The 24,158-nt window shown below is 40.5% G+C and overlaps 1 protein-coding gene across 3 annotated transcripts in view; it reads left to right on the forward strand.

The window, feature by feature from the left end:
• The window catches only part of LOC145507962 (guanylate-binding protein 7-like), a 47,756-nt gene extending 23,875 nt beyond the window's left edge, over nt 1-23,881 (forward strand). For 2 of the 3 annotated variants that reach the window (XM_081495509.1, XM_081495510.1), the window contains 10 exons: nt 1,468-1,663; nt 5,341-5,468; nt 8,344-8,453; nt 8,657-8,853; nt 10,418-10,663; nt 11,936-12,216; nt 16,099-16,311; nt 20,306-20,408; nt 20,723-20,916; nt 22,011-23,881. In XM_081495509.1, coding sequence (XP_081351635.1) covers nt 1,468-1,663; nt 5,341-5,468; nt 8,344-8,453; nt 8,657-8,853; nt 10,418-10,663; nt 11,936-12,216; nt 16,099-16,311; nt 20,306-20,408; nt 20,723-20,916; nt 22,011-22,127 — 1,785 coding nt within the window. In that variant the 3' untranslated portion in view covers nt 22,128-23,881. The remainder of the gene's footprint in view (nt 1-1,467; nt 1,664-5,340; nt 5,469-8,343; nt 8,454-8,656; nt 8,854-10,417; nt 10,664-11,935; nt 12,217-16,098; nt 16,312-20,305; nt 20,409-20,722; nt 20,917-22,010) is intronic. The other variant, XM_081495511.1, reaches the window with a different exon arrangement.
• Nucleotides 23,882-24,158: the final 277 nt, after the last annotated feature.

Raw genomic sequence — 24,158 nt, forward strand, 5'->3', positions numbered from 1 at the left:
AGAATGTTAAGAATATTGTAAGTATTATGAGGTATTTAATTCTCCTAATGACTCTAACAACAGACTGATTTTTACTTCTAGCATCACCAGTTTATAGCAGAGAAACATGAGGCACAGAGAAATTAATCTTCCCAGTTGTCACATGGTTAATAAAGTATGGGAACATGTACATACTGCTTAACATGGTCTGTGAGAAAAAAAATGGGATTGTCAAAGCCCTCTGAGTGCTGTCTGTCTCTTGAGATCATGAAACACGTGATCATTGTGACAAAATCATTTTAAGTAGAGCCTGGCCCAAATGTGAGACTCTGACATATCTAGGCAGATCTTAAAACACCCTGGTTGCTTGCATCTCTTCCCTATCAGCTTAAGTAATAAGAAAAGTCTTATAATTTCAGTTAAAAAATTAATTCTTACATGCACAACTTTGAGTAGCCACATTAAAAGCCTATCCTTTTGTGTTTGAGAGAGAGCTACGTTCTTTATCTCAACTTTTCCCCCCACACTCGCTCTTCTTGCAGCTTGTTCCAGATCCCACTGAATTCCCTGCATCCATCTGTCCTCATCAAATCATTGATTACATTCATTTTCCTTACTTGGCATGGTCTTCCCTGGCTATTGACTACATAAATTCAACCACCAGTGCTCTATAGGCCATTTCTTGTTCATTTCCTTCTGATCTCTTACCATCCCCTAATATACATAAATGTGTTTTGCTTGGGGGTGGGGGGGAGGTGGGTGGCTTCCCTGATAACTCAGTGGTAAAGAATCTGTCTGCCAAGCAGGAAATGTGGGTTTGATCACTGGGTCAGGAAGTTTCCCCTGGAGAACGAAATGGCAACCCACTCCAGTATTCTTGCCTGGGAATCCCGTAGATGGAAGAGCATGGCAGGTTACTGTACATGGGGTTGGACAAGACTTAGCGACAAAACAACAACAGGAATTTTTTTTTTTTTTTTACTTTATTATCTGTCTCCTCTAGAATAAAGCTCCATGATGCTGAGATTTGTCTCCATTTTGTTTACAGCTTGCTTCTGAGCTCCTAGAACAGTGTCCAGCACATGGAAGGTTCTCAATAAATATTTGTGTAATTACTGAGTGACCAAATCATTCTGGAATCCCAGAAATGGTGTCAGGTCACTCCTCTTCCTCTTCATGTCCCATCTGCCTCTAACACCCCCTAAATGCGTGTGTTCTCAAGGCTTCATCATCAGTGCTTTGTGTTCTCATTTTGTTCACTGCATGTCTCCCATAGACAGGTTGCTTTAGGGTTCATTAAGGATCCATGAGGTAATGTACATAATTCACCTGTACAGGCCTTGGCACACTAGGCTAAATACTTGCCTTTTAGAAACATACAAAGAATAGAGAACTGATGTACAGGTTCCACAAGCAGAAGCCTGATGTGTACAATGAGAGATGACTTCTGGATCTTGTGTTTTACTGAATTGTTCCTCTGGGTTACAGTTTCCAGTGGCATCTGGGTCCATCATAATGGACCCCATCTGTCTAGTGGAAAACCAGAACAATCAGCTCTCACTAAATCCCAGAGCACTGAAGATTCTCAAGCAGATATCTCAGCCTGTGGTGGTGGTGGCCATCGCAGGGCTCTATCGGACGGGGAAGTCCTACCTGATGAACCGCCTGGCAGGACACAACCATGGTGAGTGTTGTTCAAGACCCTTTACTTGGAAGCAGTGATAACACAGTCTGCTGATCATCCTCCACTAGGGTCGTGTTAAGGAAGAGCCTAACTCCCCAGTGAAGAAAACGTCTAATTCTCACCACTGAATTTATAACTTCAAACCCATCCCTCCACAATGTTGACTCTTTTATCCAGTAATGGAGAATTCCCAACCTCATCCAAACATCTACCTCACTCATCCTGATTCTACCCACTGCCATCTTCTCAGGAGCTCAACTTCAATAATTATTCCCTTCTCTTCTCCTTCAGGTTTGCCCTAAACCACAAGCTCATTTCAGGTAACACACAAATGTTGTTCAACATGTTCTGCTTTTTAAAAAAGATAGAAGGAAGTACAGACAGATGGATCTCTGTAAAACCTGTATCTCAATGGGGCTACCACCCATCTTTTTTTGCTTCATTTAATTTGCTTATTTCCAAACTTTGGTAAATTATACCTTCTTTTTTTCTCTTTTTTCTAATATCAACTATAACATATACAGAATGGTGAATAAAATATACATATATAAATGTTGCAAAATTGATAAACATAATGTAATCATCTGTCTAATCACTACCCAGATCAAGAAATAATACTTCAACACTCAAAATCCCAAGTTATGTTCTCTCATACCTTCATTAGACTTCACTGGTGTTCTGATTTTCATGGGGTATTCTTTTACTCTCCTTTTTAAAAAATTGGTTCATATTATGTTTCTGCATTTGTAAAACATGAAGTGAAAGTGAAAGTCACTCAGTCGTGTCCAACTCTTTGCGACCCCATGGGCTATACAGTCCATGGAATTCTCTAGGCCAGAATACTGGAGTGGGTAGCCTTTCCCTTCTCCAGGGGACCTTCCCAACACAGGGATCAAACCCCTGTCTCCCACATTGCAGGCAGATTCTTTACCAGCTGAGCCACATCTGGGTTGTAAAACATAGCTTGAACTTAATATAAAGGGAATTAAATTGTGCCAATCATTGGGGTCTTGCTTCTTTTGCTCAACAAGAAGTTTATAAGTTTCATATAGTTTGTCATACGTGACTGTAATTTATTTTTGTTCACTACATTATAGTACACTAACGACAGAGGATAGAAAAATTCACTCATTGTTGATGAACACCGTTATCATCTGTAGCTTTACCTTTTATGGATGCTGCTGTCGTGAATATTCTTGTATCTATCCTGGTGCACGTGTACACTAGCTACCCCTGTGTGATATACTCAAAAGTGCAACTGTTGGGTCATAGAGTCCATATATTTTCAGGCATTCAAGACAATATCGAACAGTTTTTGAAGTTGTATGTGCAATTTGTGTGCTTATTAGCAGTAACTGGAATTCTCCACATCATTAAAAAAAATCTGGTAAAAGACTTATTTTAACTTTGGCTGATCTGGTGTCTATACAGTTGCATGTTATTTGCCTCACTACAACTAAGCATCTGTAACTTTGAACGTATTAATTTACTCTTTACATTTCCAATTTCATGAAATCTTTCTTTTTTTACCGAGTTGCTTTCTTGGTACTTATTGATTTTAGGGACAATCTGCCAATGTCTTTGATATTGCTGTCTAAGAAAATTACACACCATTTCTTTCCTAATGCCTTCTTATGTGGCTCAGTGTCTCACCATGATTAGGGAGCAGAACCTCAGTCAACTAAAACCTAAGGATCTTAGGTATATCTCAATGTCTCTCTCAGACTCTGTCTCTTATATCTCTTACCCTATTTTCTTCCTTTCTTCCTCTTTATTTTTGCTTTGCAATCTCCCATTGGCCTCAAATACAAATATTTTATATTTTCCTTTCTTTTAGAGAAACTCTTGACAACCAGTCAGAGGAGGACTGGTTTCTCTGTCAGGCTATATTAATTAATACATCATTTTTGAGTGATTAGAGATTTGAAAACTGTGAGAAAGGGTATCAAAGTATTTAAACAATCAAGGTGTTTCAACAACATTCTTTTTATTCTATTTGAGATAGCATCAGGTAATAGGGAGGTGAATGGTATCACTGATTCAATGGACATGAACTTGGGCAAACTCCGGGAGTTGGTGAGGGACAGGGAAGCCTGGCTTGACATGACTGAGCAACTGAACAACAAATTCTGTTACTAAGGAAATCCCTCACTTAGTTATGTTTTGAAGAACTTGAATTGTGACTCTACCACTCCAGTCATATGACAAGAAGACAAAAACCAAAAATCAAACAAAATTGGTGCCCAGTCAAGGTCCACTAGCAGAAGCAAGTCACTACACTCTGCCCTTGTGGTGACTTCCTTGTCTGTCCTTTACCTCACATAACTGACAGCGATGACCCCCAGTTATACCTTGTCTTTTCTCCATGCAGGAAATGTGAGCTTATATTTCTCTGTATTAATTGACAAACAGTGAAAAGCCATCACGATGTAGAAGAGTGCAGATCATATCAGGTGTTATATCCTGTCTGAACAGAACACACAGAATGTGACCATTGAACGGCCTGAGCCGTGCTGAACCATGCTCCACTAGGGATTTCATCATATCCATTTCCAGTCTCATTGAAGGGGGCACTGGCATCTGGTGGGCACTCAAAATCTTGGAGTATAGATAAGATGCACTGCCTGCAGCTTTTAGGCATATACCTCACATAATCTCCCTCTAGGCTTTCCTGGTGGCTCAGCGGTAAAGGATCTGCCTGCAATGCAGCAACCATGGGAGATTCAAGTTAGATCCCTGGGTTGGGAAGATGCCTTGGAGGAGGAAATGCAACCCACTCCAATATTTTTGCCTGGAAATCCCATGGACAGAGGAACCTGGTGAGCTACAGACCGAGCACACACACAATGTTTTAAGACTCTAGAAAGAAGAGCAAACAATTTTCATGGATCTTTTCTGATTCACTGCTATAACATCAGCAACCCCGAGTCAATGAACAAAGAATGCATCATTTCTTGAAGAGGAGAACAGAGATGAGGAATATACAGGGAGGAAGGGAAGGAAAAAAAAAAAATCTATCAAGAGCTGTATCAGTCCAGGTCCTGGAAGGACATAGGGAACCACCTCAAGGGGTAAATGAAGATGTTTAATGAAGAAAAAATCACAAAGGAACAAGCAGAGCAAAAGGAATCAATGAAGGAACAGTCAGAGGGTAGCAGGAACAATGGCCATGTAGCCTTTATATGTCCTGTAGTATGAAGAAGCCAGCAATGAATGGATTCCAGAATGTGACAAAGACCAGAGCTACTGGATGGAGCTAAACAAAAGGGGATGTGGTCAAGGTAGAGGAACAGAGGCCCTGGGGCAATGTGGCTCACGAGGGTGGAAGCCAGGAGAACGGGAGGCTTACTCCTGATCTCCTACTGGTACTGGTGGGACTCCATCAGCAAGTGGAGGATATGGGAGCTCTTCAATATCAGATAACCAGAAAGGTTAATAGAGCTTACATTAACCTCCTAATGTGACACAGTGTGAGCCATTAATGTTAGAAGGTGAATAAGGGACATTAAATATTTCTTGGAAAGGTCCTGAGTATGTGTAACGCTTGTCCTTGCTGAAATGGAAACACCTGTCCCCAACCCAGGCACTCATATTCCAACTATTTTACCCAGAGCAACCCCTGGGCAGCCTGAACTCTCTGCTCTTACTGTGTGTTGCTTTATCCTCTTTTTGTGCAGGGTTCCATCTGGGCTCCACAGTGCGGTCTGAAACCAAGGGCATCTGGATGTGGTGTGGGCCCCACCCCTCCAAGGAGAACCACACCCTGGTCCTTCTGGACACTGAGGGTCTGGGTGATATGGAGAAGGTAAGGCAGGGAATCTACTTTATTCCTGATACTCTACTTACATTTCAATTTCCCACCTCAATTCAATTTTTATGACATGTCCCAATCAAATTATGCAAATCAAACTATGAATAATGAGGCTAAAATACCTTTCCTTGAATTTATTCTATAATAAGTTCAATAGTTTGGTTATTATAGATAGATCTTCTTATTTTCAGCACTGAGACAAAAAATGTGCTGTGCTGTTGCTTAGTCGCTCAGTTGTGACTGACTCTTTGCGACTGCATGGACTGTAGCCCGTCAGGCTCCCCTGTCCGTGGGGATTCTCCAGGCAAAAATACTGGAGTGGGTTGCCATGCCTTCCTCCAGGGGAGACAAAAGATACAAGTTAATAAATATTTATTGGGCATCTGAATCCCAGGGCTTTGTGTTAAACGCAACAGGTATCACAGTGATGGAGCTAAAGGCCCAGGGCTCAGTTGGGGAGGTAAGAAATATGCAGTGTAATCAGCACAGGGAACCATGTTTACACAAAGTGATAACCTACCCCAGTTGTTAGTTTGCGAAGTCTGGTAAAACCTAGACTGGTGGAAGTCTGCCTACAGTCAGAAGACTATAACCAGTCTTCCCCCAGTTATAGTGGTAGAAGACTGTAGTTATAGTCCAGTGGAGGCTATAACCCATGGGAACAATGGGCTCTACTAGTTGAGAGCTGTGGAGTTGATGGGGTTGTAGGTAGAAACCATGAAATAGAGTTTCTCTGAATAAAAATCTATTTTAATAAAAAATATATTTAATAAAATAAAATTTTAAAAAATAAATAAAATTTAAAAGTCTATTTAACAAAAATCCATTTTATATCTATTTTTAAAATCTCCAGAAAAGCTCCTTCTATACCAGGAACATTTTATTCCAAGGCTCTGGGCATTGTCAGTGAACTCTTAACTGAAAAGCTTTGTCAATGGGATAATTTTAGATATTTTGACTTTATAGTGTTAGTTACAATCAGTTTTTTCTCCTTATTTATATTAATCTGCATCTAAATTAAATGTAGAAGCATTGAATCTTGGGTTTCATCACTGCAGAAAAGAGTTGGGACATGAATTAATAAATTCTGAATTATAAATCAAAATTTAACTTATTCAGTAATCACATCAGTGTCAACCCAAGATGGTCTATGATTCATAATAGATTGTAGTTTGCATGACCTGCTTCCTTTATCTAACCTCATTTGCCATAAGCCAAAGCACAACAAACTGCACACTGATAGCAGCAGAACCACTTGCTGGTCTCACTATCTGTAATGTATCTAGGGGAAAAAAGAGAAAGTGTTAGTCACTCTGTCGTGTCCAACTCTTTGTAACCCCATAGACTGTAGCCAGCCAGGCTCCCCTGTCCATGGAATTCTCCAGGCAAGAATACTGGAGTGGGTAGCCATTCTCTTTGCCAGGGGATCTTCTGGACCCAGGGATTGAACCCAGGTCTCCTGTATTGCAGGCAGATTCTTTACTGTCTGAGCCACCAGGGAAGCCCAAGAATTCTGGAGTGGGCAGTATACATATAAATCAGTTCCAAAATAACTCATGACTTGTTTTGAATATCATTTTCCACCTCATTATCTACTACCACATGGGTAACACCACTTCAGCCAAATAAAATAACCTGGGAATACCTCTATATAACCACAATTTCTGGCAATCACGATCAGCTTCTGTGGGTCCTTCCACTTGCATAGTCCCTGAAGTGACTGAAGTGAAAGCTCTCAGTCCTGTCTGACTCTTTGCGACCCCGTGGACTATAGAGTCCATGGAATTCTCCAGGCCAGCATACTGGAGTGGGTAGCCTTTCCCTTCTCTAGGGGATCTTCGAAACCCAGGGATCAAACCCAGGTCTCCTGCATTCCAGGCAGATTCTTTACTATCCCACATTGCAGGCAAATTCTTCACCAACTGAGCTATCAGGGAAGCCCTATAGCTTCACAAATCCACTTTCTGTCAATTCTTTAATGCCCAATTCTTTTCAACTTAATGTCATCACATCACTGTAAGACACAATCACTCTTGCCAATTCTTTTCAACTTAATGTCATCACATCACTGTAAGACACAATCACTCTTGGCTCTGAATTCACAGAGTATTTTTTTTCTGTCTTTGTGATATTACTCCTTTGTCTGTTACAGTAACACGTTTGGTTCCACACTGAGTTGTTTATCATCTTGGATAAATATGTATGTTCCCACATACAACTGACCCTCCAGAAAGCCATTTCTCCAGGGTAGGGATTATTATGTGGAACTTTATATTTAAGTAAGCAAATGAGTATCTCCTGTTATCTAGATGAACAGTTAGTAGTTGAATTTAATTGATTAGTATTTCTATTCCTAATATACATCATGATCTAGAAAATGTTGCAAAGGAATCATGGTCCACTTTCTACTGGAAAACTTCTATGTTCCAGGTGCTGTAGTAAACATTCAAACATACATAAGATGTCATTCACTTCTGTTAATAGCTAATCACACAAAAGAGCTTAGATGGGTCAATATCAACACCAGAAAGATTTGCATTTAGTCCATGGGGTCGCAAAGTGTCAGACACGACTGAGCGACTGAACTGAACTGAACTGAAAATTTATGTTACTTGCCTTACTATCGAGTTACAGTACTGCTGTTACAGCAAATGAACAACTGAATGAGAGCATGAGGTGTACTTTCTGTACTGTAATGTACTGTACTTGTACTGTACGAGTACTGTACTGTAATGTACTTTCTTTTTTTTTCTGTTATTTTTTTAAATTTATTTATTTTAGTTGGGGGCTAATTACTTTACAATATTGTAGTGGTTTTCGCCATACATTGACATGAATCAGCCATGGGTTTACATAATGTACTTTCTAGGGTGACTCCAAAAATGACTCATGGATCTTTGCCCTGGCCGTGCTCCTGAGCAGTACTTTTATCTACAACAGCATGAGCACCATCAACCACCAGGCCCTAGAACAGCTGCAGTATCCTTCCAGAGCTGAACTAGCACATTTCATTGAGTTTATGGGAATAGCAACTGACACTGTTTCTCCTTTTCCATGATGCCATTCTGTTGGCTGATGAGATGGTAAAATGGGGCAAAAGGGAATATTTGTAAAACTTGTTTTGGGGTAGGATCTGGAAATTTTGTTGGAGAGTGCTTCTTTTTCCTTATCTAAGATCCCAGCTACGTGACTGAATTAACGGAGCTGATCAGAATCAAATCATCTCCCATCTCCGATGATGGAGAGGACTCAGTTGAGTTTGTGAGATTCTTTCCAGACTTTGTCTGGACTGTGCGGGATTTCATGCTGGAGCTGGAGTTAGATGGAAACCCCATCACTGAAGATGAGTACCTGGAGAATGTCTTGAAGTTGATTCCAGGTATCAGAGCAGGGGCAAGTTGGTAGAAAGCTCAGTAGGAAGTGGGATCAAGAGCCCTGACATTCAGCACTTGATGTCAATCTTAATTTGGGGTTGGAATGAGGCCATGCTAATGGTGCCTGGTGAATGACTGGTGGGTGGCTTCAGTCATTATTGTTACTGGAAAAACTTCAGACACCAGAGTACAAGCTCACTGAGGAAATTTAGAATCTAGTAGTAAACAAACGATTTTAGAAAAATTAATATCATGAAGAAAAAGTCTCACATATTGTATTACATATTAAGTGCTTCTTCTTTCCTCTTTGAGAAAAATAACTCATCAAATTGAAATTGGTAGATGTAGAATCATAAGGTAAATAAAAGGATTAATTTGTAAAATATTGATACATTTCACAGAGTGTTTTTTATTACCCTATACAGATATATTCTTAATAGACAAGCTATTTATACTCTAATTCATTCAAAAGAGAAGCACTGTTATATGCTTAAAGTGAGACCATCAGATCTTCAAAGGCTTTCTCATAACATCATACTCTTCATTCTAGAGCCTTACACCGTATGTACATGCATGCTCATGTGCTCAGTTGCTCAGTCATGTTTGACTCTTTTTGACTCTATGGACTGTAGCCCGCCAGGCTCCTCTGTCCTTGAGACTTTCCAGGCAAGAATACTGGAGTGGGTTGCCATTTCCTCCTCTGGGGGTCTCCCCTACCCAGGGATTGAACTCACATCTCCTGTGTCTCCTGCATTGGCAGGTGGATTCTTTACTATTGAGCCACCTATAACCTCTCTTACATGGTATATGTCATATTCATATACTAAGTTGGTTACTCAGATGATATTTAGCAGAGAGAATAATAGGTTGTACCTAGAAGTAATATTGATTTTGTTTGTTTAATCATATATTTACCCTTTTAATAAATATTTATTGAACTGATGATATATGCCCCAAATCACTCTGTATGATACTGTCACATCCAATAGAAAGTGTTGCAGAGGACTGATGGAGTGTCCTCATTTCCTTTAGGCCAATTGAACCATGAGATTGTGTATGCTAAAGTAATCTCACAACATATTTATAGAATGTGCATTTTTACTCGATTTTATAAAGGTTTTCTTTCCTGTATATCATTTGTTCCCAATGTGATTTCTTTCCCAGATGTATTGTGAATATCCTTATTTCCACCATTACTTTTCATGTCTGAAATGGAGATTGTAACATCAGAGTAGTGTTTTTGACAGTTATTTGGATTGGTTTATCTTTCAAGAAGCACCTAATAAATAATTGATCCAGTGCACACTATGAAATGGCTGAGGGAAACAAAAGTTTCTTCAGTTGGTATAAACACTTCTTTTTCTTCCCCAGAAGTATTTCCTTCAATCTTGGCTCAGTATAAAAATAGAGTTTCTATGGTAGATTAGTGTAAGGTAAATTTTCAAATAGAAAAGATTTACAGGCATTCAAAGAGTTAGAATGATTGCAAAAATTCCTGGAAATCAAAGTCCTCAGCCCCCTTACCAAGAATCTGTCTCTTCTTTGATTGTTCTTTTTCTGGTTTTGCAGATGAAAATCACCAAATTCAAAATTCCAACTTACCCAGAGAGTGTATCAAGAAGTTCTTTCCCAAACGGAAGTGTTTCGTCTTTGACCGCCCTGCAAGTAACAGAAAACAATTACTCCATCTTGAGGAAATACCAGACGACCAACTGGATGAGAATTTCCAGAAGCAATCAAAACTTTTCTGCTCATATATCTATACCCATACAAAGACCAAGACCTTAAAAGAGGGAATCACTGTCACTGGGAAAAGTGAGCCTCCTTTGCTACAGCATGTCTCTCTATGATTCACTGTGATTGAGGAACGTGTGGTAGAGTTGAAGTTGTGAATGTACTTTGGGATTGTCAATAATGGTGCTTTCTTCTTTTCTTCTTCATTAATTGTGTTCTCTATATAATCTGGAAAACCAGATATTCATCCCCCACATAGAAATGCATGTTTCTTCATTAAAATTTCCCTATATGAGGCTTTTCTGAAGCATACCAAATCTCATGAAACTATTGGGTTGGCCAGAATGTTCTTTCAGGTTTTTCAGTACGATGTTATGGAAAAACTCAAATAAACATTTTGGCCAACCCAATATTACAATAAAGATATGTTAAGGATAGACATATTCATGGTGACAAACCACTGAGTGGATAAGTATTTCTAGTGAGGATATACAAAGTATTCTGTGAGTTTACATGAATCAATAATAAGTAGTAGGTCATACTGCTAAGTCACTTCAGTCGTGTCCGACTCTGTGCGACCCCATAGACGGCAGCCCATCAGGCTCCCCTGCCCCTGGGATTCTCCAGGCAAGAATACTGGAGTGGGTTGCCATTTCCTTCTCCAGTGCATGAACGGGAAAAGTGAAAGTGAAGTCGCTCAGTCATGTCCGACTCTAAGCAACCCCATGGACTGTAGCATACCAGGCTCCTCCGTCCATGGGATTTTCCAGGCAAGACTACTGGAGTGGGGTGCCATAGTAGGTCATGAATCCATGTAAACTCATTGAGAGTCTGAGAAACAAGTGTAAATATAATCTTATGTAGTGCTGGCTTCATGCCTATGTCAATGGGGCAGTCACATAGTGCCCTGTGCTGAGATGGGCCTGCTTGCTTTAAAGTTTGTATCATGGTCTGGAAATTCTTGATGACATTTTTGCATGTGGCACTACATTTTCATTTGGAAATAGTGCTCACAAAATATGCAGTTTACTCACATATATATAAGTTCTTTGTATTTTATTACAATGGGAAAAGTGTTACAGGAGAACTTTGAACATACTGTTTGAGATAATTTGGTTAATACTGTATTGTGATGAACTGAGAACTATAAAATAGAATGAATAAGAGACACAGTGGTGTTACTATAAGAAAGTTATAGAAGGTGGAGGATACAATGATGAGCATAAGGATGAAGATGAGAAGAAAGAAAACCTCAATTCAATAAAACTTTAGTAATTTTAAGAGTACTGATCTAAAGTTCATAAAACGAGGGAGAATGTTCTGTTTATTTTCAAAATATAATGTGTCATTCAGGGTTGGGGACTCTGGTGGAGGCCTACGTAAATGCCATCAATAGTGGATCAGTTCCCTGTTTGGAGAACGCAGTGACAACTCTGGCCAAGCTGGAGAACTCAGCAGCTGTGCAGAAGGCAGCTGACCACTACAGTGAGCAGATGACCAAGCGACTGAGCCTCCCCACAGACACGCTCCAGGAGCTGCTGGAGGTGCACGCAGCCTGTGAGAAGGAAGCCATTGCAGTCTTCATGGAGCACTCCTTCAAGGATGAAAAGCAGGATTTCCAGAAGAAACTTATGGTAATGTAGCCTAGAATATAGCCTTCCTGATACCTTTTCTTCTAGAAATGTGCTTAGGCTCCTTCTTTTCACCTGTGGTTCACATGCTTCTCATTTGTAAAAGGAGTCTGGATTCATGTGAAAGACAGGATTCTACAGGCTACATTCCATCTCTTTTTCTAAAAACTGGCCTCTTTATTTTCTACTGTAAACAGATTACCCTGTACTTAGCTGTTTAAAACAACACACATTTATTAGCTCAAAATTCTTCAGGTTAGATCCCAGCTCAGGGTGTACAGGTGATGTGCTCTGTGTACAACAAGGTGGGGGGGGGAGGCTCAAATGGGCTTAGTAATACTCCCAAGAATAAACAGCAAACAGGTTGTCATCGGATAAGAAGAATTTGATTTGAGCCAAATGAGGACTAGCGCCCTGAAGTTACACACACAAGAAGCATTTGAATTGTGTTCCACTGGACTCCAAAATGGGGGTGGGGCGGGGGTTGCAAAACCCTCAATATAGCAAAACCCACAAAATTACCCGTATTATTTGTTAAGAATTAAGACTGGAGTTGGAAAGAAGTAAGAGTGCTTGCTAAAGAAGGAATGTTTGGAGTCTGAGACCATTGCCTATTTACAATGGGATCTTTGAGACCATAAGTTTACAACTTCCAGTTGTTATTATAGCAGACACTGTTTTGGGAATGGATAGTGGCATCCTTGAGTGTGATAAAGTTCAGAAGATTCAAATTCTCAGTGATGCCAAAACATGCCTGAAACCACATCCACAATGGTCACCAAGCTCAGTTTTGAATTCCTGCACAAGTTATTCCATTTTGATTTTTAAATGTATTTTTAAATAATTAAAGTAGATGTAAATGCATGCTTGATAAGGCACAAACAGGTTATTGTATTTAGCATAAAGTTTAACTTAAATCATGTATAAGCCACACTGTCCTCCCCATGTGTAAATATGTGAATATATCTTTCTTCAGCACTGATATGGGCTCTGGATAATCACCCTGCTCCATCTTTTAGCCATCAGTGGTGCCCTGTATTCTTCTTTTGTTTCTAATCTCTCTGATTACCTCTTCTGCCACCAACAGGAGAAGACTACATGTGAAAGACTTATGTGATTAGGTAATGTCCACTTGGGTCATTTCTACTTTTTAAAGTATCCTATGCTATATATCCTATGCTATACTCTAAAGGCTAATAGAGTTTTGCCAAGAGAACGCACTGGTCATAGCAAACACCCTCTTGCAACAACACAAGAGAAGACTCTACACATGGACATCACTAGACGGCCAACACTGAAATCAGATTGATTATATGCTTTGCAACCAAAGATGGAGAAGCTCTATACAGTCAGCGAAAACAAGACCAGGAGCTGACTGTGGCTCAGATCATGAACTCCTTATTGCCAAATTCAGACTTAAATTGAAGAAAGTGGGGAAAACCATTAAACCATTCTGGTGTGACCTAAATCAAATCCCTTATGATTATACAGTGGAAGTGACAAATAGATTTAAGGGACTAGGCCTGATGGACAGAGTGCCTGATGAACTATGGACAGAGGTTTGTAACATTGTACAGGAGACAGGGATCAAAACCATCCCCAGGAAAAAGAAATGCAAAAAACAAAATGGCTGTCTGAGGAGGCCCTACAAATAGCTGTGAAAAGCAAAGGAGAAAAGGAAAGTTATACCCATTTGAATGCAGAGTTCCAAAGAATAGCAAGGAGAGATAAGAAAGCCATTCTCAGTGATCAATGCAATGAAATAGAGGAAAACAATAGAATGGGAAAGACTAGAGATTTCTTCAAAAAAATTAGAGATATCAAGGGAATATTTCATGCAAAGATGGGCTCAATAAAGGACAGAAATGGTATGGACCTAACAGAAGCAGAAGATATTAAGAAGAGGTGGCAAGAATACCCAGAAGAACTATACAAAAAAGATCTTCACGACCCAGTTAATCACGGTGGTGTGATCACTCACCTAGAGCCAAACATCCTGGAATGTGAAGTCAAGTGGGCCTTAGGAAGCATCACGACAAACACAGCTAGTGGAGGTGATGGAATTCCAGTTGAGCTATTTCAAATCCTCAAAGGTGATGCTGTGAAACTGCTGCACTCAATATGTCAGCAAATTGGGAAAAGTCAGCAGTGGCCACAGGACTGGAAAAGGTCAGTTTTCATTCCAATCCCAAAGAAAGGAAATGCCAAAGAATGCTCAAACTACCACACAATTGTACTCGTCTCACACGCTAGTAAAGTAATGCTCAAAATTCTCCAAGCTAGGCTCCAGCAATACGTGAACCGTGAACTTCCAGATGTTCAAGCTGGTTTTAGAAAAGGCAGAGGAACCAGAGATCAAATTGCCAACATCTGCTGGATCATCAAAAAAGCAAGAGAGCTCCAGAAAAACATCTATTTCTGCTTTACTGACTATGCCAAAGCCTTTGACTGTGTGGATCATAATAAACTGTGGAAAATTCTAAAAGAGATGGGAATACCGGACCACCTGACCTGCCTCTTGAGAAACCTGTATGCAGGTCAGCAAGCAACAGTTAGAACTGGACATGGAACAACAGACTGGTTCCAAATAGGAAAAGGAGTACGTCAAGGCTGTACATTGTCAGCCTGTTTATTTAACTTATATGCAGAGTACATCATGAGAAATGCTTGGCTAGAGGAAGCACAAGCTGGAATCAAGATTGCTGGGAGAAATATCAATAATCTCAGACATGCAGATAACACCACCCTTATGGCAGAAAGTGAAGAGGAACTAAAGAGCCTCTTGATGAAAGTGAAAGAGGAGAGTGAAAAACTTAGCTTAAAGTTCAACATTCAGAAAACGAAGATCATGGCATCTGGTCCCATCACTTCATGGCAAATAGATGGGGAAACAGTGGAAAAGTGACTGACTTTATTTTCGGGGGCTTCAAAATCACTGCAGATGGTAATTGCAGCCATGAAAATAAAAGACGCATACTCCTTGGAAGGAAAGTTATGACCAACCTAAACAGCATATTAAAAAGCAGAGACATTATTTTGCTGACAAAGGTCCGTCTAATCAAGGCTATGGTTTTTCCAGTAGCCATGTATGGATGTGAGAGTTGCACTATAAAGAAAGCAGAGCGCCGAAAAATTGATGCTTTTGAACTGTGGTGTTGGCGAAGACTCTTGAGAGTCCCTTGGACTGCAAGAAGATCCAACCAGTCCATCCTAAAGGAGATCAGTCCTGGGTGTTCATTAGAGGGTCTGATGTTGAAGCTGAAACTCCATACTTTGGCCACCTGATGCGAAGAGCTGACTCATTTGAAAAGACCCTGATGCTGGGAAAGATTGAGAGCAAGAGGAGAAGGGGACGACAGAGGATGAGATGGTTGGATGGCATCACTGACTCAATGGACATGAGTTTGGGTAGGCTCCGGGAGTTGGTGTTGGACACAGAGGCCTGGAGTGCTGCAGTTCATGGGGTTGCAAAGAGTCGGACACGACTGAGCGACTGAACTGAATTGAACTGAATATATATCTTTATCTATAGCACCTATGTTGCATAGGAAGCCCTACTCAAGTCATAATTGAGCTTTCCATTTTTCATTGTTGATGGATGGATCACAATTAATCCTATTACTGTTAAAGAACAATGGAATTCACAGCTGCCAATCCATCAGTTCACAGATACTGAGACTAAGCCAACACAGTTAAGAGAATTCCTATAAATCACCCAAAGAGTTGGTCAGATCTAGAAGTAAAACTAGTCTCCTAACTCTGTATCTATTATTCTGTTTCTCATGTGCCCTGATTTTGTGCGACTGCTTCCTTCCAGAGGATCACAGTTGGACCTTCTCTTCTAACAGCTTCTTTCTATTGAATTTCTCTTCATTTCCTTAACAGGACATGATCAAGAAAAAGAAAGAAGATTTCTTGCTGCAAGATGAAGAAGCATCTGTCAAGTGTTGTCAGGCTGAGCTTAAGAAGCTTTCAGACCCCTTGATGAAGAGTATTTCAGAAGGAACTTTCTTTGTCCTTGGAGGATACCGTTGCTACTTAAAAGCAAGGAACAGGTTTGAAGAGAACTATAAACTCATTCCCAGGAAAGGAGTTAAGGTGAGGAGTAAGGGGATTGGGAAAGAACAGAAGATTGGGGTCAAAGGGTTCTTCGCTGGTTCTGTTGAAATTCTAAGACCATAGCACCATTTTTGTAGAGAAAGCAGAGCATGGTGGTATTTCTACACTTTTAGCTTTTATATCCACAATTTGGCAGCTGCTTGGAGATCTGGGTTCAATCCCTGGGTTGGGAAGATCCCCTGGAGGAGGAAATGACAACCCACTCCACTATTCTTGCCTGGAGAATTCCATGGATAGAGGAGCCTCATGGGCTACATACAGTCTATGGGCTCACAAGGAGTCGGACATGACTATGTGACTAACACTTTCACTTTCTTTAAATAAGCTAGAAATACTTCTTCCCAAAGACAGGATCTATGATCAAGAATCTAGATGAAAGAGAACATTCTTTTCAATTAGCAAACACTGTAATAGGTTTTGAAAAAGCACTAAATCAAAAAGATACCAGCATCCCAATGTTCATAGCAGCATTACTTACAATAGCCAAGACATAGAAGCAACATAAGTGTCCATCAACAGATGAATGGATAAAGAAGATGTGGAGTGTGCATATACAGGAATGCTACTCAGTTATTAAAAAGAATGAAATTTTGCCATTTGTGGCAACCTGGATGGACTTGGAGGGCATTATTCTCAAAGAAATGTCAGAAGAGAAAGACAAATACTGTATGATATCACTAACATGTGAAATCCAAAAAATACAACAAATTAGTTATTATAACTGAAAAGAAGAAGACTCACAGATATAGAGAACAAATTAGTGGTTACTAACGTGGAGTGGGGGCAATATAGGAGTGAGGGTGGGAGGTACAAGTAACTGGGTATAGGCTACAAAGATATATAGTAAAATACAGGAAATATAGCCAATATTTTGTATTAACTATAAATAGAGTATAAACTTTAAAAATTGTGTAAAAAATAAAATAATAAAATTTTTAAATGAGTACCCCCAAAATGGACTTTCTGCAAAGTGTAGGGAAAACTAAAGAAAAGGTGTTGTTCTCAAGAAGCTTATGATCTTACCTGAGCACACATAAATAGCCATTGGATATGGTGGCACAATGGTTATTATACAGGTATACACTGATAGAGATAGTGACGGGGACGATTGTAGTGGTAGTGATGGAGATGATTGACGTATGTTGAGCACTCACTACTTCAAGTGTACTTTAGGTGTTTTGGTTAGACCATCAATTTAGTCCTCAGAATAATACAGATTAGATACTGCTATCATCTTCATTACAAAATTGATAAATATGACCTAAGGAAAAGGAACCAAGTTACCTAATGTCACATTCTATCAAGTGGTAGTGCTGATAGGGTAGCTGTTAGCTTCTTGGCAGCCATTCAGAACTCAGAATAAAGCTCAAGAAAACTTCCCGGAGAAGGAGGCAAAAGCTACAAGTTGAAATGTCAATAAACGATAACTTAATAAAGAAAGGGTAGGTGAGCATGAGTCAGAAGGAAAGCAATGTGCAGGTAGGGCAGTTGCAAACAATGGAGGATGGGTTGTTTTTACAACTGCACATAATTCCGGCATCTATAACCATTGTAGGGTCTGAAGAAAGGTGAAGAATTTACAGAGTCAAAGCTGGAGGGTTGTTGCTATTGTTCAATCACTAAGTCATTTCTGACTCTTTGTAATCACATGGACTGCAGCATGCCAGGCTTCTCTGTCCAGCATATCCTTGAGTTTGCACAAATTTATGTCCACTGAGTCACCAATGTTATCTAAACATTTCACCCTCTGTTGCCCCCTTCTCCTCCTGCCTTCAGTCTTTCCCAGCATCAGGGTCTTGTTCAGTGGGTCAGCTCTTTACATCACATTGCCAAAGTATTAGAGCTTCAGCTTCAGCATCAGTCCTTCCAATGAATATTCAGGGTTGATTTCCTTTAGGATTGACTAGTTTGATCTCCTGCTGTCCAAGGGACTCTCAAGAGTCCTCTGTAGTACCACAGTTCGAAAGAATCAATTCTTCAGTGCTCAGCCTTCTTTAGGGTCCAACTCACACATCCATACATGACTGCAGGAAAAACCATAGTTTTGACTGTATTGACCTTTGTTTTCAAAGTAATGTCTCTGCTTTTTAATATCCTGTCTAGGTTGGTCATAGCCTTCCTTACAAGGAAGAAGCATATTTAATTTCACTTTTGCACTCACCATCCACAGTGATTTTGGAGCCCAGGAAAATAAAATCTGTCTGCTTCCACTTTTTCCCCTTCTATTTGCCATGAAGCAATGGGACTGGATGCCATTATCTTAGTTTCTTTAATGTTAGGTTTTAAGCCAGCTTTTTCCACACTCCTCTTTTACCCTCATGAGGCTCTTTAGTTCCTCTTCATTTTCTACCATTAGAGTGGTATCACAGGCATATCTGAGGTTGTTGATATTTTGCCCAGCAATCTTGATTTCAGCTTGTGCTTCATCCAGTCCAACATTTTGCATGATGTACTCTGCATGTAAGTTAAATAAGCGGAGAGACAATATACAGCCTTCACATACTCCTTTCCCAACGTTGAACCAGTTTGTTTTTCCATATCCAGTTTTAACCGTTGCTTCTTGACTTGATTGAATACAGGTTTCTCAGGGAACAGATAAGGTGGACTGGTAATCCCACCTCTTGAAGAATTTTCTGCACTTTGTTGTGATCCTCACAGTCAAAGGCTTTAGCATAGTCAATAAAGCAGAAGTAGATTATTTTCCGGAGAAGGCAATGGCACCCCACTCCAGTACTCTTGCCTGGAAAATCCCATGGGTGGAGGAGCCTGGTAGGCTGCAGACCCATGGGGTCGCTAGGAGTCGGACACGACTGAGCGACTTCACTTTCACTTTTCCCTTTCATGCACTGGAGAAGGAAATGGCAACCCACTCCAGTATTCTTGCCTGGAGAATCCCAGGGACGGCGGAGCCTGGTGGGCTGCCATCTATGGGGTCACACAGAGTCGGACATGACTGAAGCGACTCAGCAGCAGCAGCAGCAGCAGCAGATTATTTTCTGCAATGCCCTTGCTTTCTCCATGATCCAACAAGTGTTGGCAATTTGACCTCTTTGTAACCCTACTTGTACATCTGTAAGTTCTTGGTTCATGTACTGCTGAAGCCTAGCTTGAACAATTTTGAGCATAACCTTGCTAGCGTCTGAAATGAGCAGTTGTATGATAGTTTGAACATTCTTTGACATTGCCCTTCTTTGGGGTTGGAAAGAAAACTGAGCTTTTCCAGTCCTGTGGCCACTGTTCTTTTCCAAATTTGCTGATGTAGTGAAGGCAGCACTTTAACAGTATCATCTTTTAGAATTTTAAATAGCTCAGCTGGAATCTATCACCTCCACTAATTTGTAGTAATGTTTGCTAAGGCCCATTTGACTTCACACTACAGGGTGTCTGGCTTTAGGTGAGTGACCACACCACTGTGGTATCCAGGTCATTGAAAGCTTTCTTGTATAGTTCTGTGTAGTCTTGTCACCTCTTCTTAATCTCTTCTGCTTCTAATTAGGTCCTTATCGCTTCTATCCTTTATCATGCCCATTCCTTGCATGAAATGTTCCCTTGATATCTCCCATTTTCGTGAAGAGATCTCTAGTCTTTCCCATTCTATTGTTTTCCTCTATTTCTCTGCATTATCCATGTCAGAAAACCTTCTTATCTCTCCTTGCTCTTCTGTGGAACTCTGCATTCAGTTGGGTATATACTTACCTTTCTCCCTTGCATAGGGAAAACTACTAGGCCATTGAGGTATGACCTAAATCAAATCCCTGATGATTATACAGTGGAGGTGACAAATAGATTCAAGAGATTAGATCTGTTAGACAGAGTGCCTGAAGAGCTATGGATGGAGGTGTGTAACACTGAACAGGAGGCAGTGACCAAAACTATCCCAAAGAAATCTGTAGGTTCACTGAACAATAATTTCCCCAGGAAGATACTATACTGATGTTTCCTGACAAGTCTTTGCTCTTTGTTGTTTCCTCAGGCAAACCAGGCCCTCCAGAGCTTCCTGCAGTCACAGGCAGGAGTAGAGGCAGCCATCCTGCAGGCAGACCAGGCCCTCACTGCTGGGGACAAGGCCATGTCAGGTAAGAGAGGGCTGAGTTCTCAGAGGGGAAGGTGGCTCTTATGCTGCCCTTTGGCAGGTTTGGGAGGAAACACTTTCTGACACAAGAGCTTCCTCTTTGATGGATCCTCTCTGCTACATGTGGAAATAAACGAGGGAGTTTGGGTTGTATATATATCCAATCAGTGTGTTACATCATATACTGAAGCAGGTTGTCTGATGTGGTAGCAGGAACAGTCAGACTCCTTCCCACCAATTTAATGTCATTTTAGTCTCTGAGCTCAGGAAGGGGTAGCTCAGCATAACTGCTATTTGTTTAAAACTCTTGTGAAACAGAGGAATATATCAAAAGACAAGCAGCAGAGATGAAACAGGATCTGCTAATACAGGAACTGAATGATAAGAAGCAAAAAATGGAGGCACAAGAGAGAAGCCACAAGGAAAGTATAGCCCAACTGAAAGAGAAGTTCATGGTGGAAAGAGAAAAGCTTCTAAGAGAGCAGGAAGAAATCCTGGAGCACAAACTGAAGGTAAGTCTAGATGGGTGTGGGCAGAGTCTGATGGACAAAATGCTCGTTTCTCAACAATAAAGGGACAGAAATATGACCTATAGTCAGATCCCAGAGAGAAATCCAAAGACATAGGTTTCATGTAACATCAATGTGGATCGTGCTGAAGACTTACCTTTGTAAGACTCAGCATCTTCTGCATTGCTAAGGCTTGGAGGGAACAAATAACAGGGCCCAGGCTCCTGGACTGAGGGTCACATTTCCCCTGAGTGAACAGGATCCCAGTCTTAGAGTACTTAGGACTTGAGGTACAACCATCGGACACCTGTAATATTTCCATCTGCTCTCAAAAGTATCAATGGTGCCTCTCCCAAATACAGGATATTGAAAACTTAAAGTTGCTACATATTTTCCAGATCTGCCTGATTCATTTTATACACCTAGAGTAAATGAATTCTTTGTCCAAACCTGGAGTTTAAGAGAGTCAGCAGACCTCATTATTTGTGACATGCATGTGGTCACCCTACCTCAAGGGAATTGAGAAATATTTAGAATTCACCTACATTCCCTCCCAAAGTGAAATCTTAGGGCTGGAACACATTACTGGTGTAGTTTTAAGTCCTGCTGCTGCTGCTAAGTCGCTTCAGTCATGTCCGACTCTGTGCGACCCCAGAGACGGCAGTCCACCAGGCTCCCCTGTCCCTGGGATTCTCAGGCAAGAACACTGGAGTGGGTTGCCTGTGCCTTCTCCAATGCATGAAAGTGAAAAGTGAAAGTGAAGTCGCTCAGTTGTGCCTGACTCTCAGTGACCCCATGGACTGCAGCCTACCAGGCTCCTTCGTCCATGGGATTTTCCAGGCAAGAGTACTAGAGTGGGGTGCCACTGCCTTCTCCTGCTCCTTGCCAAGGGAGATGGTTTTGAGGGATCCTGGGAAGCTAAACCATGGATGCTCTCACTCCCCACCATGTTCAAACATTTGGAACTACTGGACAAACTCATCAAAGAGCATCTAAAGTATTAGGGAAATAGACACATGTGCTGAGCTGCTGTAGTTGTTAGATATAAAAAGATGACAATTGGATATTTTCAACAGGGTACTATCTTCTTTTTACAGGAGCTAGAGAAACTACTCAATGTGAACTTTCAAAAGAAATCTGATGAATTACATATTGAGATAACTAGACTACGACATAGAATTCAAAGAAATGAAGAAAACTGCTTACTACTTTAAGAATCCTGGCAGGTTTTACCTTTGTGTTAATGTCCTTATGAAGTGACTTTTTTTAACAATATGCATAGGGATGATGCATCTCATGTGAATTATTAAATGAGTTGACAATTCCACTTAAGTACATTATAAAGGGTTTCACATAATAGTTGCTAATCTTTGAAATATGCCATGGTAGTTTCAATCCAGAAAAGTTTAAAAATAAAAAGAAGTTATTACTGAAAAATCAGGGCCTGATATCCAAACATCTAAGTAATTTTGATTGAAAGTGAAAGTGAAGTTGCTCAGTCGTCTCCGACTCTTTGCGATCCCATGGACTGTAGCCTACTAGGCTTCTCCGTCCACGGAATTTTCCAGGCAAGAGTACTGGAGTGGGTTGTCATTTCCTTCTCCAGGGGATCTTCCCGACCCAGGGATTGAACCCAGGTCTCCCGCATTGTAGGCAGATGCTTTACCGTCTGAGCCACCAGGGAAGTCCAAATTTGGATTGAATTAATTTAAATAAATGGAGAAGTTAGTAGGTAATGATTGATTCATCAAAAAGTTTTAAGAGAAGTATAAAAACAAATCATAAGAGAAAAAATCTCAATCCATGAAACAGGCATGGAGATCATTTCTTTAAGCCATAATGAGCCCTTACACATCAGTGAGGGAAGAGCAACAATCACATTTTTCAAATGGGTAAAAACATGAGAATATAAATGTCTAATTTTACTGATTATAAAAGATGTGTGAGGTAAAATTAGGAGGGACCTGTGTCACCTCTCAGATGGACCAGAAAGTAGTTTGGACAGGACATAGGCCAGCAAGGGTGACAGAAAATTGGCAGTCTCTGATACATGCTAGGAAGAGTGAAGATTAATGCAAATGTATACCAAACTTTAAGTGCAAATACTGATACAGCAAGTTCTCATTTAGGAATTTATCTTAAACATCAATGTACCCAAGTTGAAAATGGAATGTGTGGTAGTGTATTTACTGAGGGGATTGTTGTAATCCCAAAAGACTGGAAACATTTCTACAGTCCCTCTGTCACATACTAGTGAGATAAATCCTGGGACACACTTACACAGGAATACTCTACAGTCACTGAAATGAAAATGGAAACTCTATTTGTGCTAAGGTGAGACAGTCTCCAAGATGTTGTTGTTCAGCTGCACAGCTGTGTCTAACTCTTTGTGACACCATGGACTGCAGCACGCCAGGCTTCCCTGTCCTTCGCTATCTCCCAGAGTTTGTTCAAACTCATGTCCATTGAGTTGATAATGCCATTCAACCATCTCATCCTCTGTCACCCCCTTCACCTCCTGCCCTCAATCTTTCCAAGCATCAGAGTTTTTTCCAATGAGTCAGCTGTTTGCATCAAGTGGCCAAAGTATTGGTGCTTCAGCTCAGCATCAGTCCTTCCAGGGAATATTCAGAGTTGATTTCCTTTCGGATTTGACTGGTTTGATCTCCTTGCTGCCCAAGGGACTCTCAACAGTCTTCTTCAACACCACAGTGCGAAAGCATCAATTCTTCAGCATTCAGCCTTCTTTATGGTCTAACTCTCATGTCTGTACATAGCTACTGGAAAAACCATAGCTTTGACTATGTGGACCTCTGTTGGCAAAGCAATGTCTCTGCTTTTAAACATCTGCTGTCTAGGTTTGTCACAGCTTTCCTTCCAAGGAGCAAGTGTCTTTTCATTTCAAGGCTGAAGTCACCATCTGCTGTGATTTTGGAGCCCAAGAAAATAAAGTATGTCACTGTTTCCATTTTTTTCCTCATCTATTTGCCATGTGATGGGACTGGTTGCCATGATCTTCGCTTTTTTGAATATTGAGTTTTAAGCCAAATTTTTCACTCTCCTCTTTCACCTTTACCAAGAGGCCAAGATATATCATAAGTGAAAAAAATAAAGATATAGAAAGTGTGTAAGTTGCATTACTGATTTAAAACATAATCAATACATACACACATTTTCCTCTATCTCTGGAAAAACAAAAGAAACTGTTATCCCTGAGCACAACAGGAATGGACCTGTATATTTGA

This window comes from Giraffa tippelskirchi, chromosome 5, assembly GCF_054371585.1.
Source record: "Giraffa tippelskirchi isolate mGirTip1 chromosome 5, T2T-mGirTip1v1.2.pri, whole genome shotgun sequence".
Classification (NCBI taxonomy): domain Eukaryota; kingdom Metazoa; phylum Chordata; class Mammalia; order Artiodactyla; family Giraffidae; genus Giraffa; species Giraffa tippelskirchi.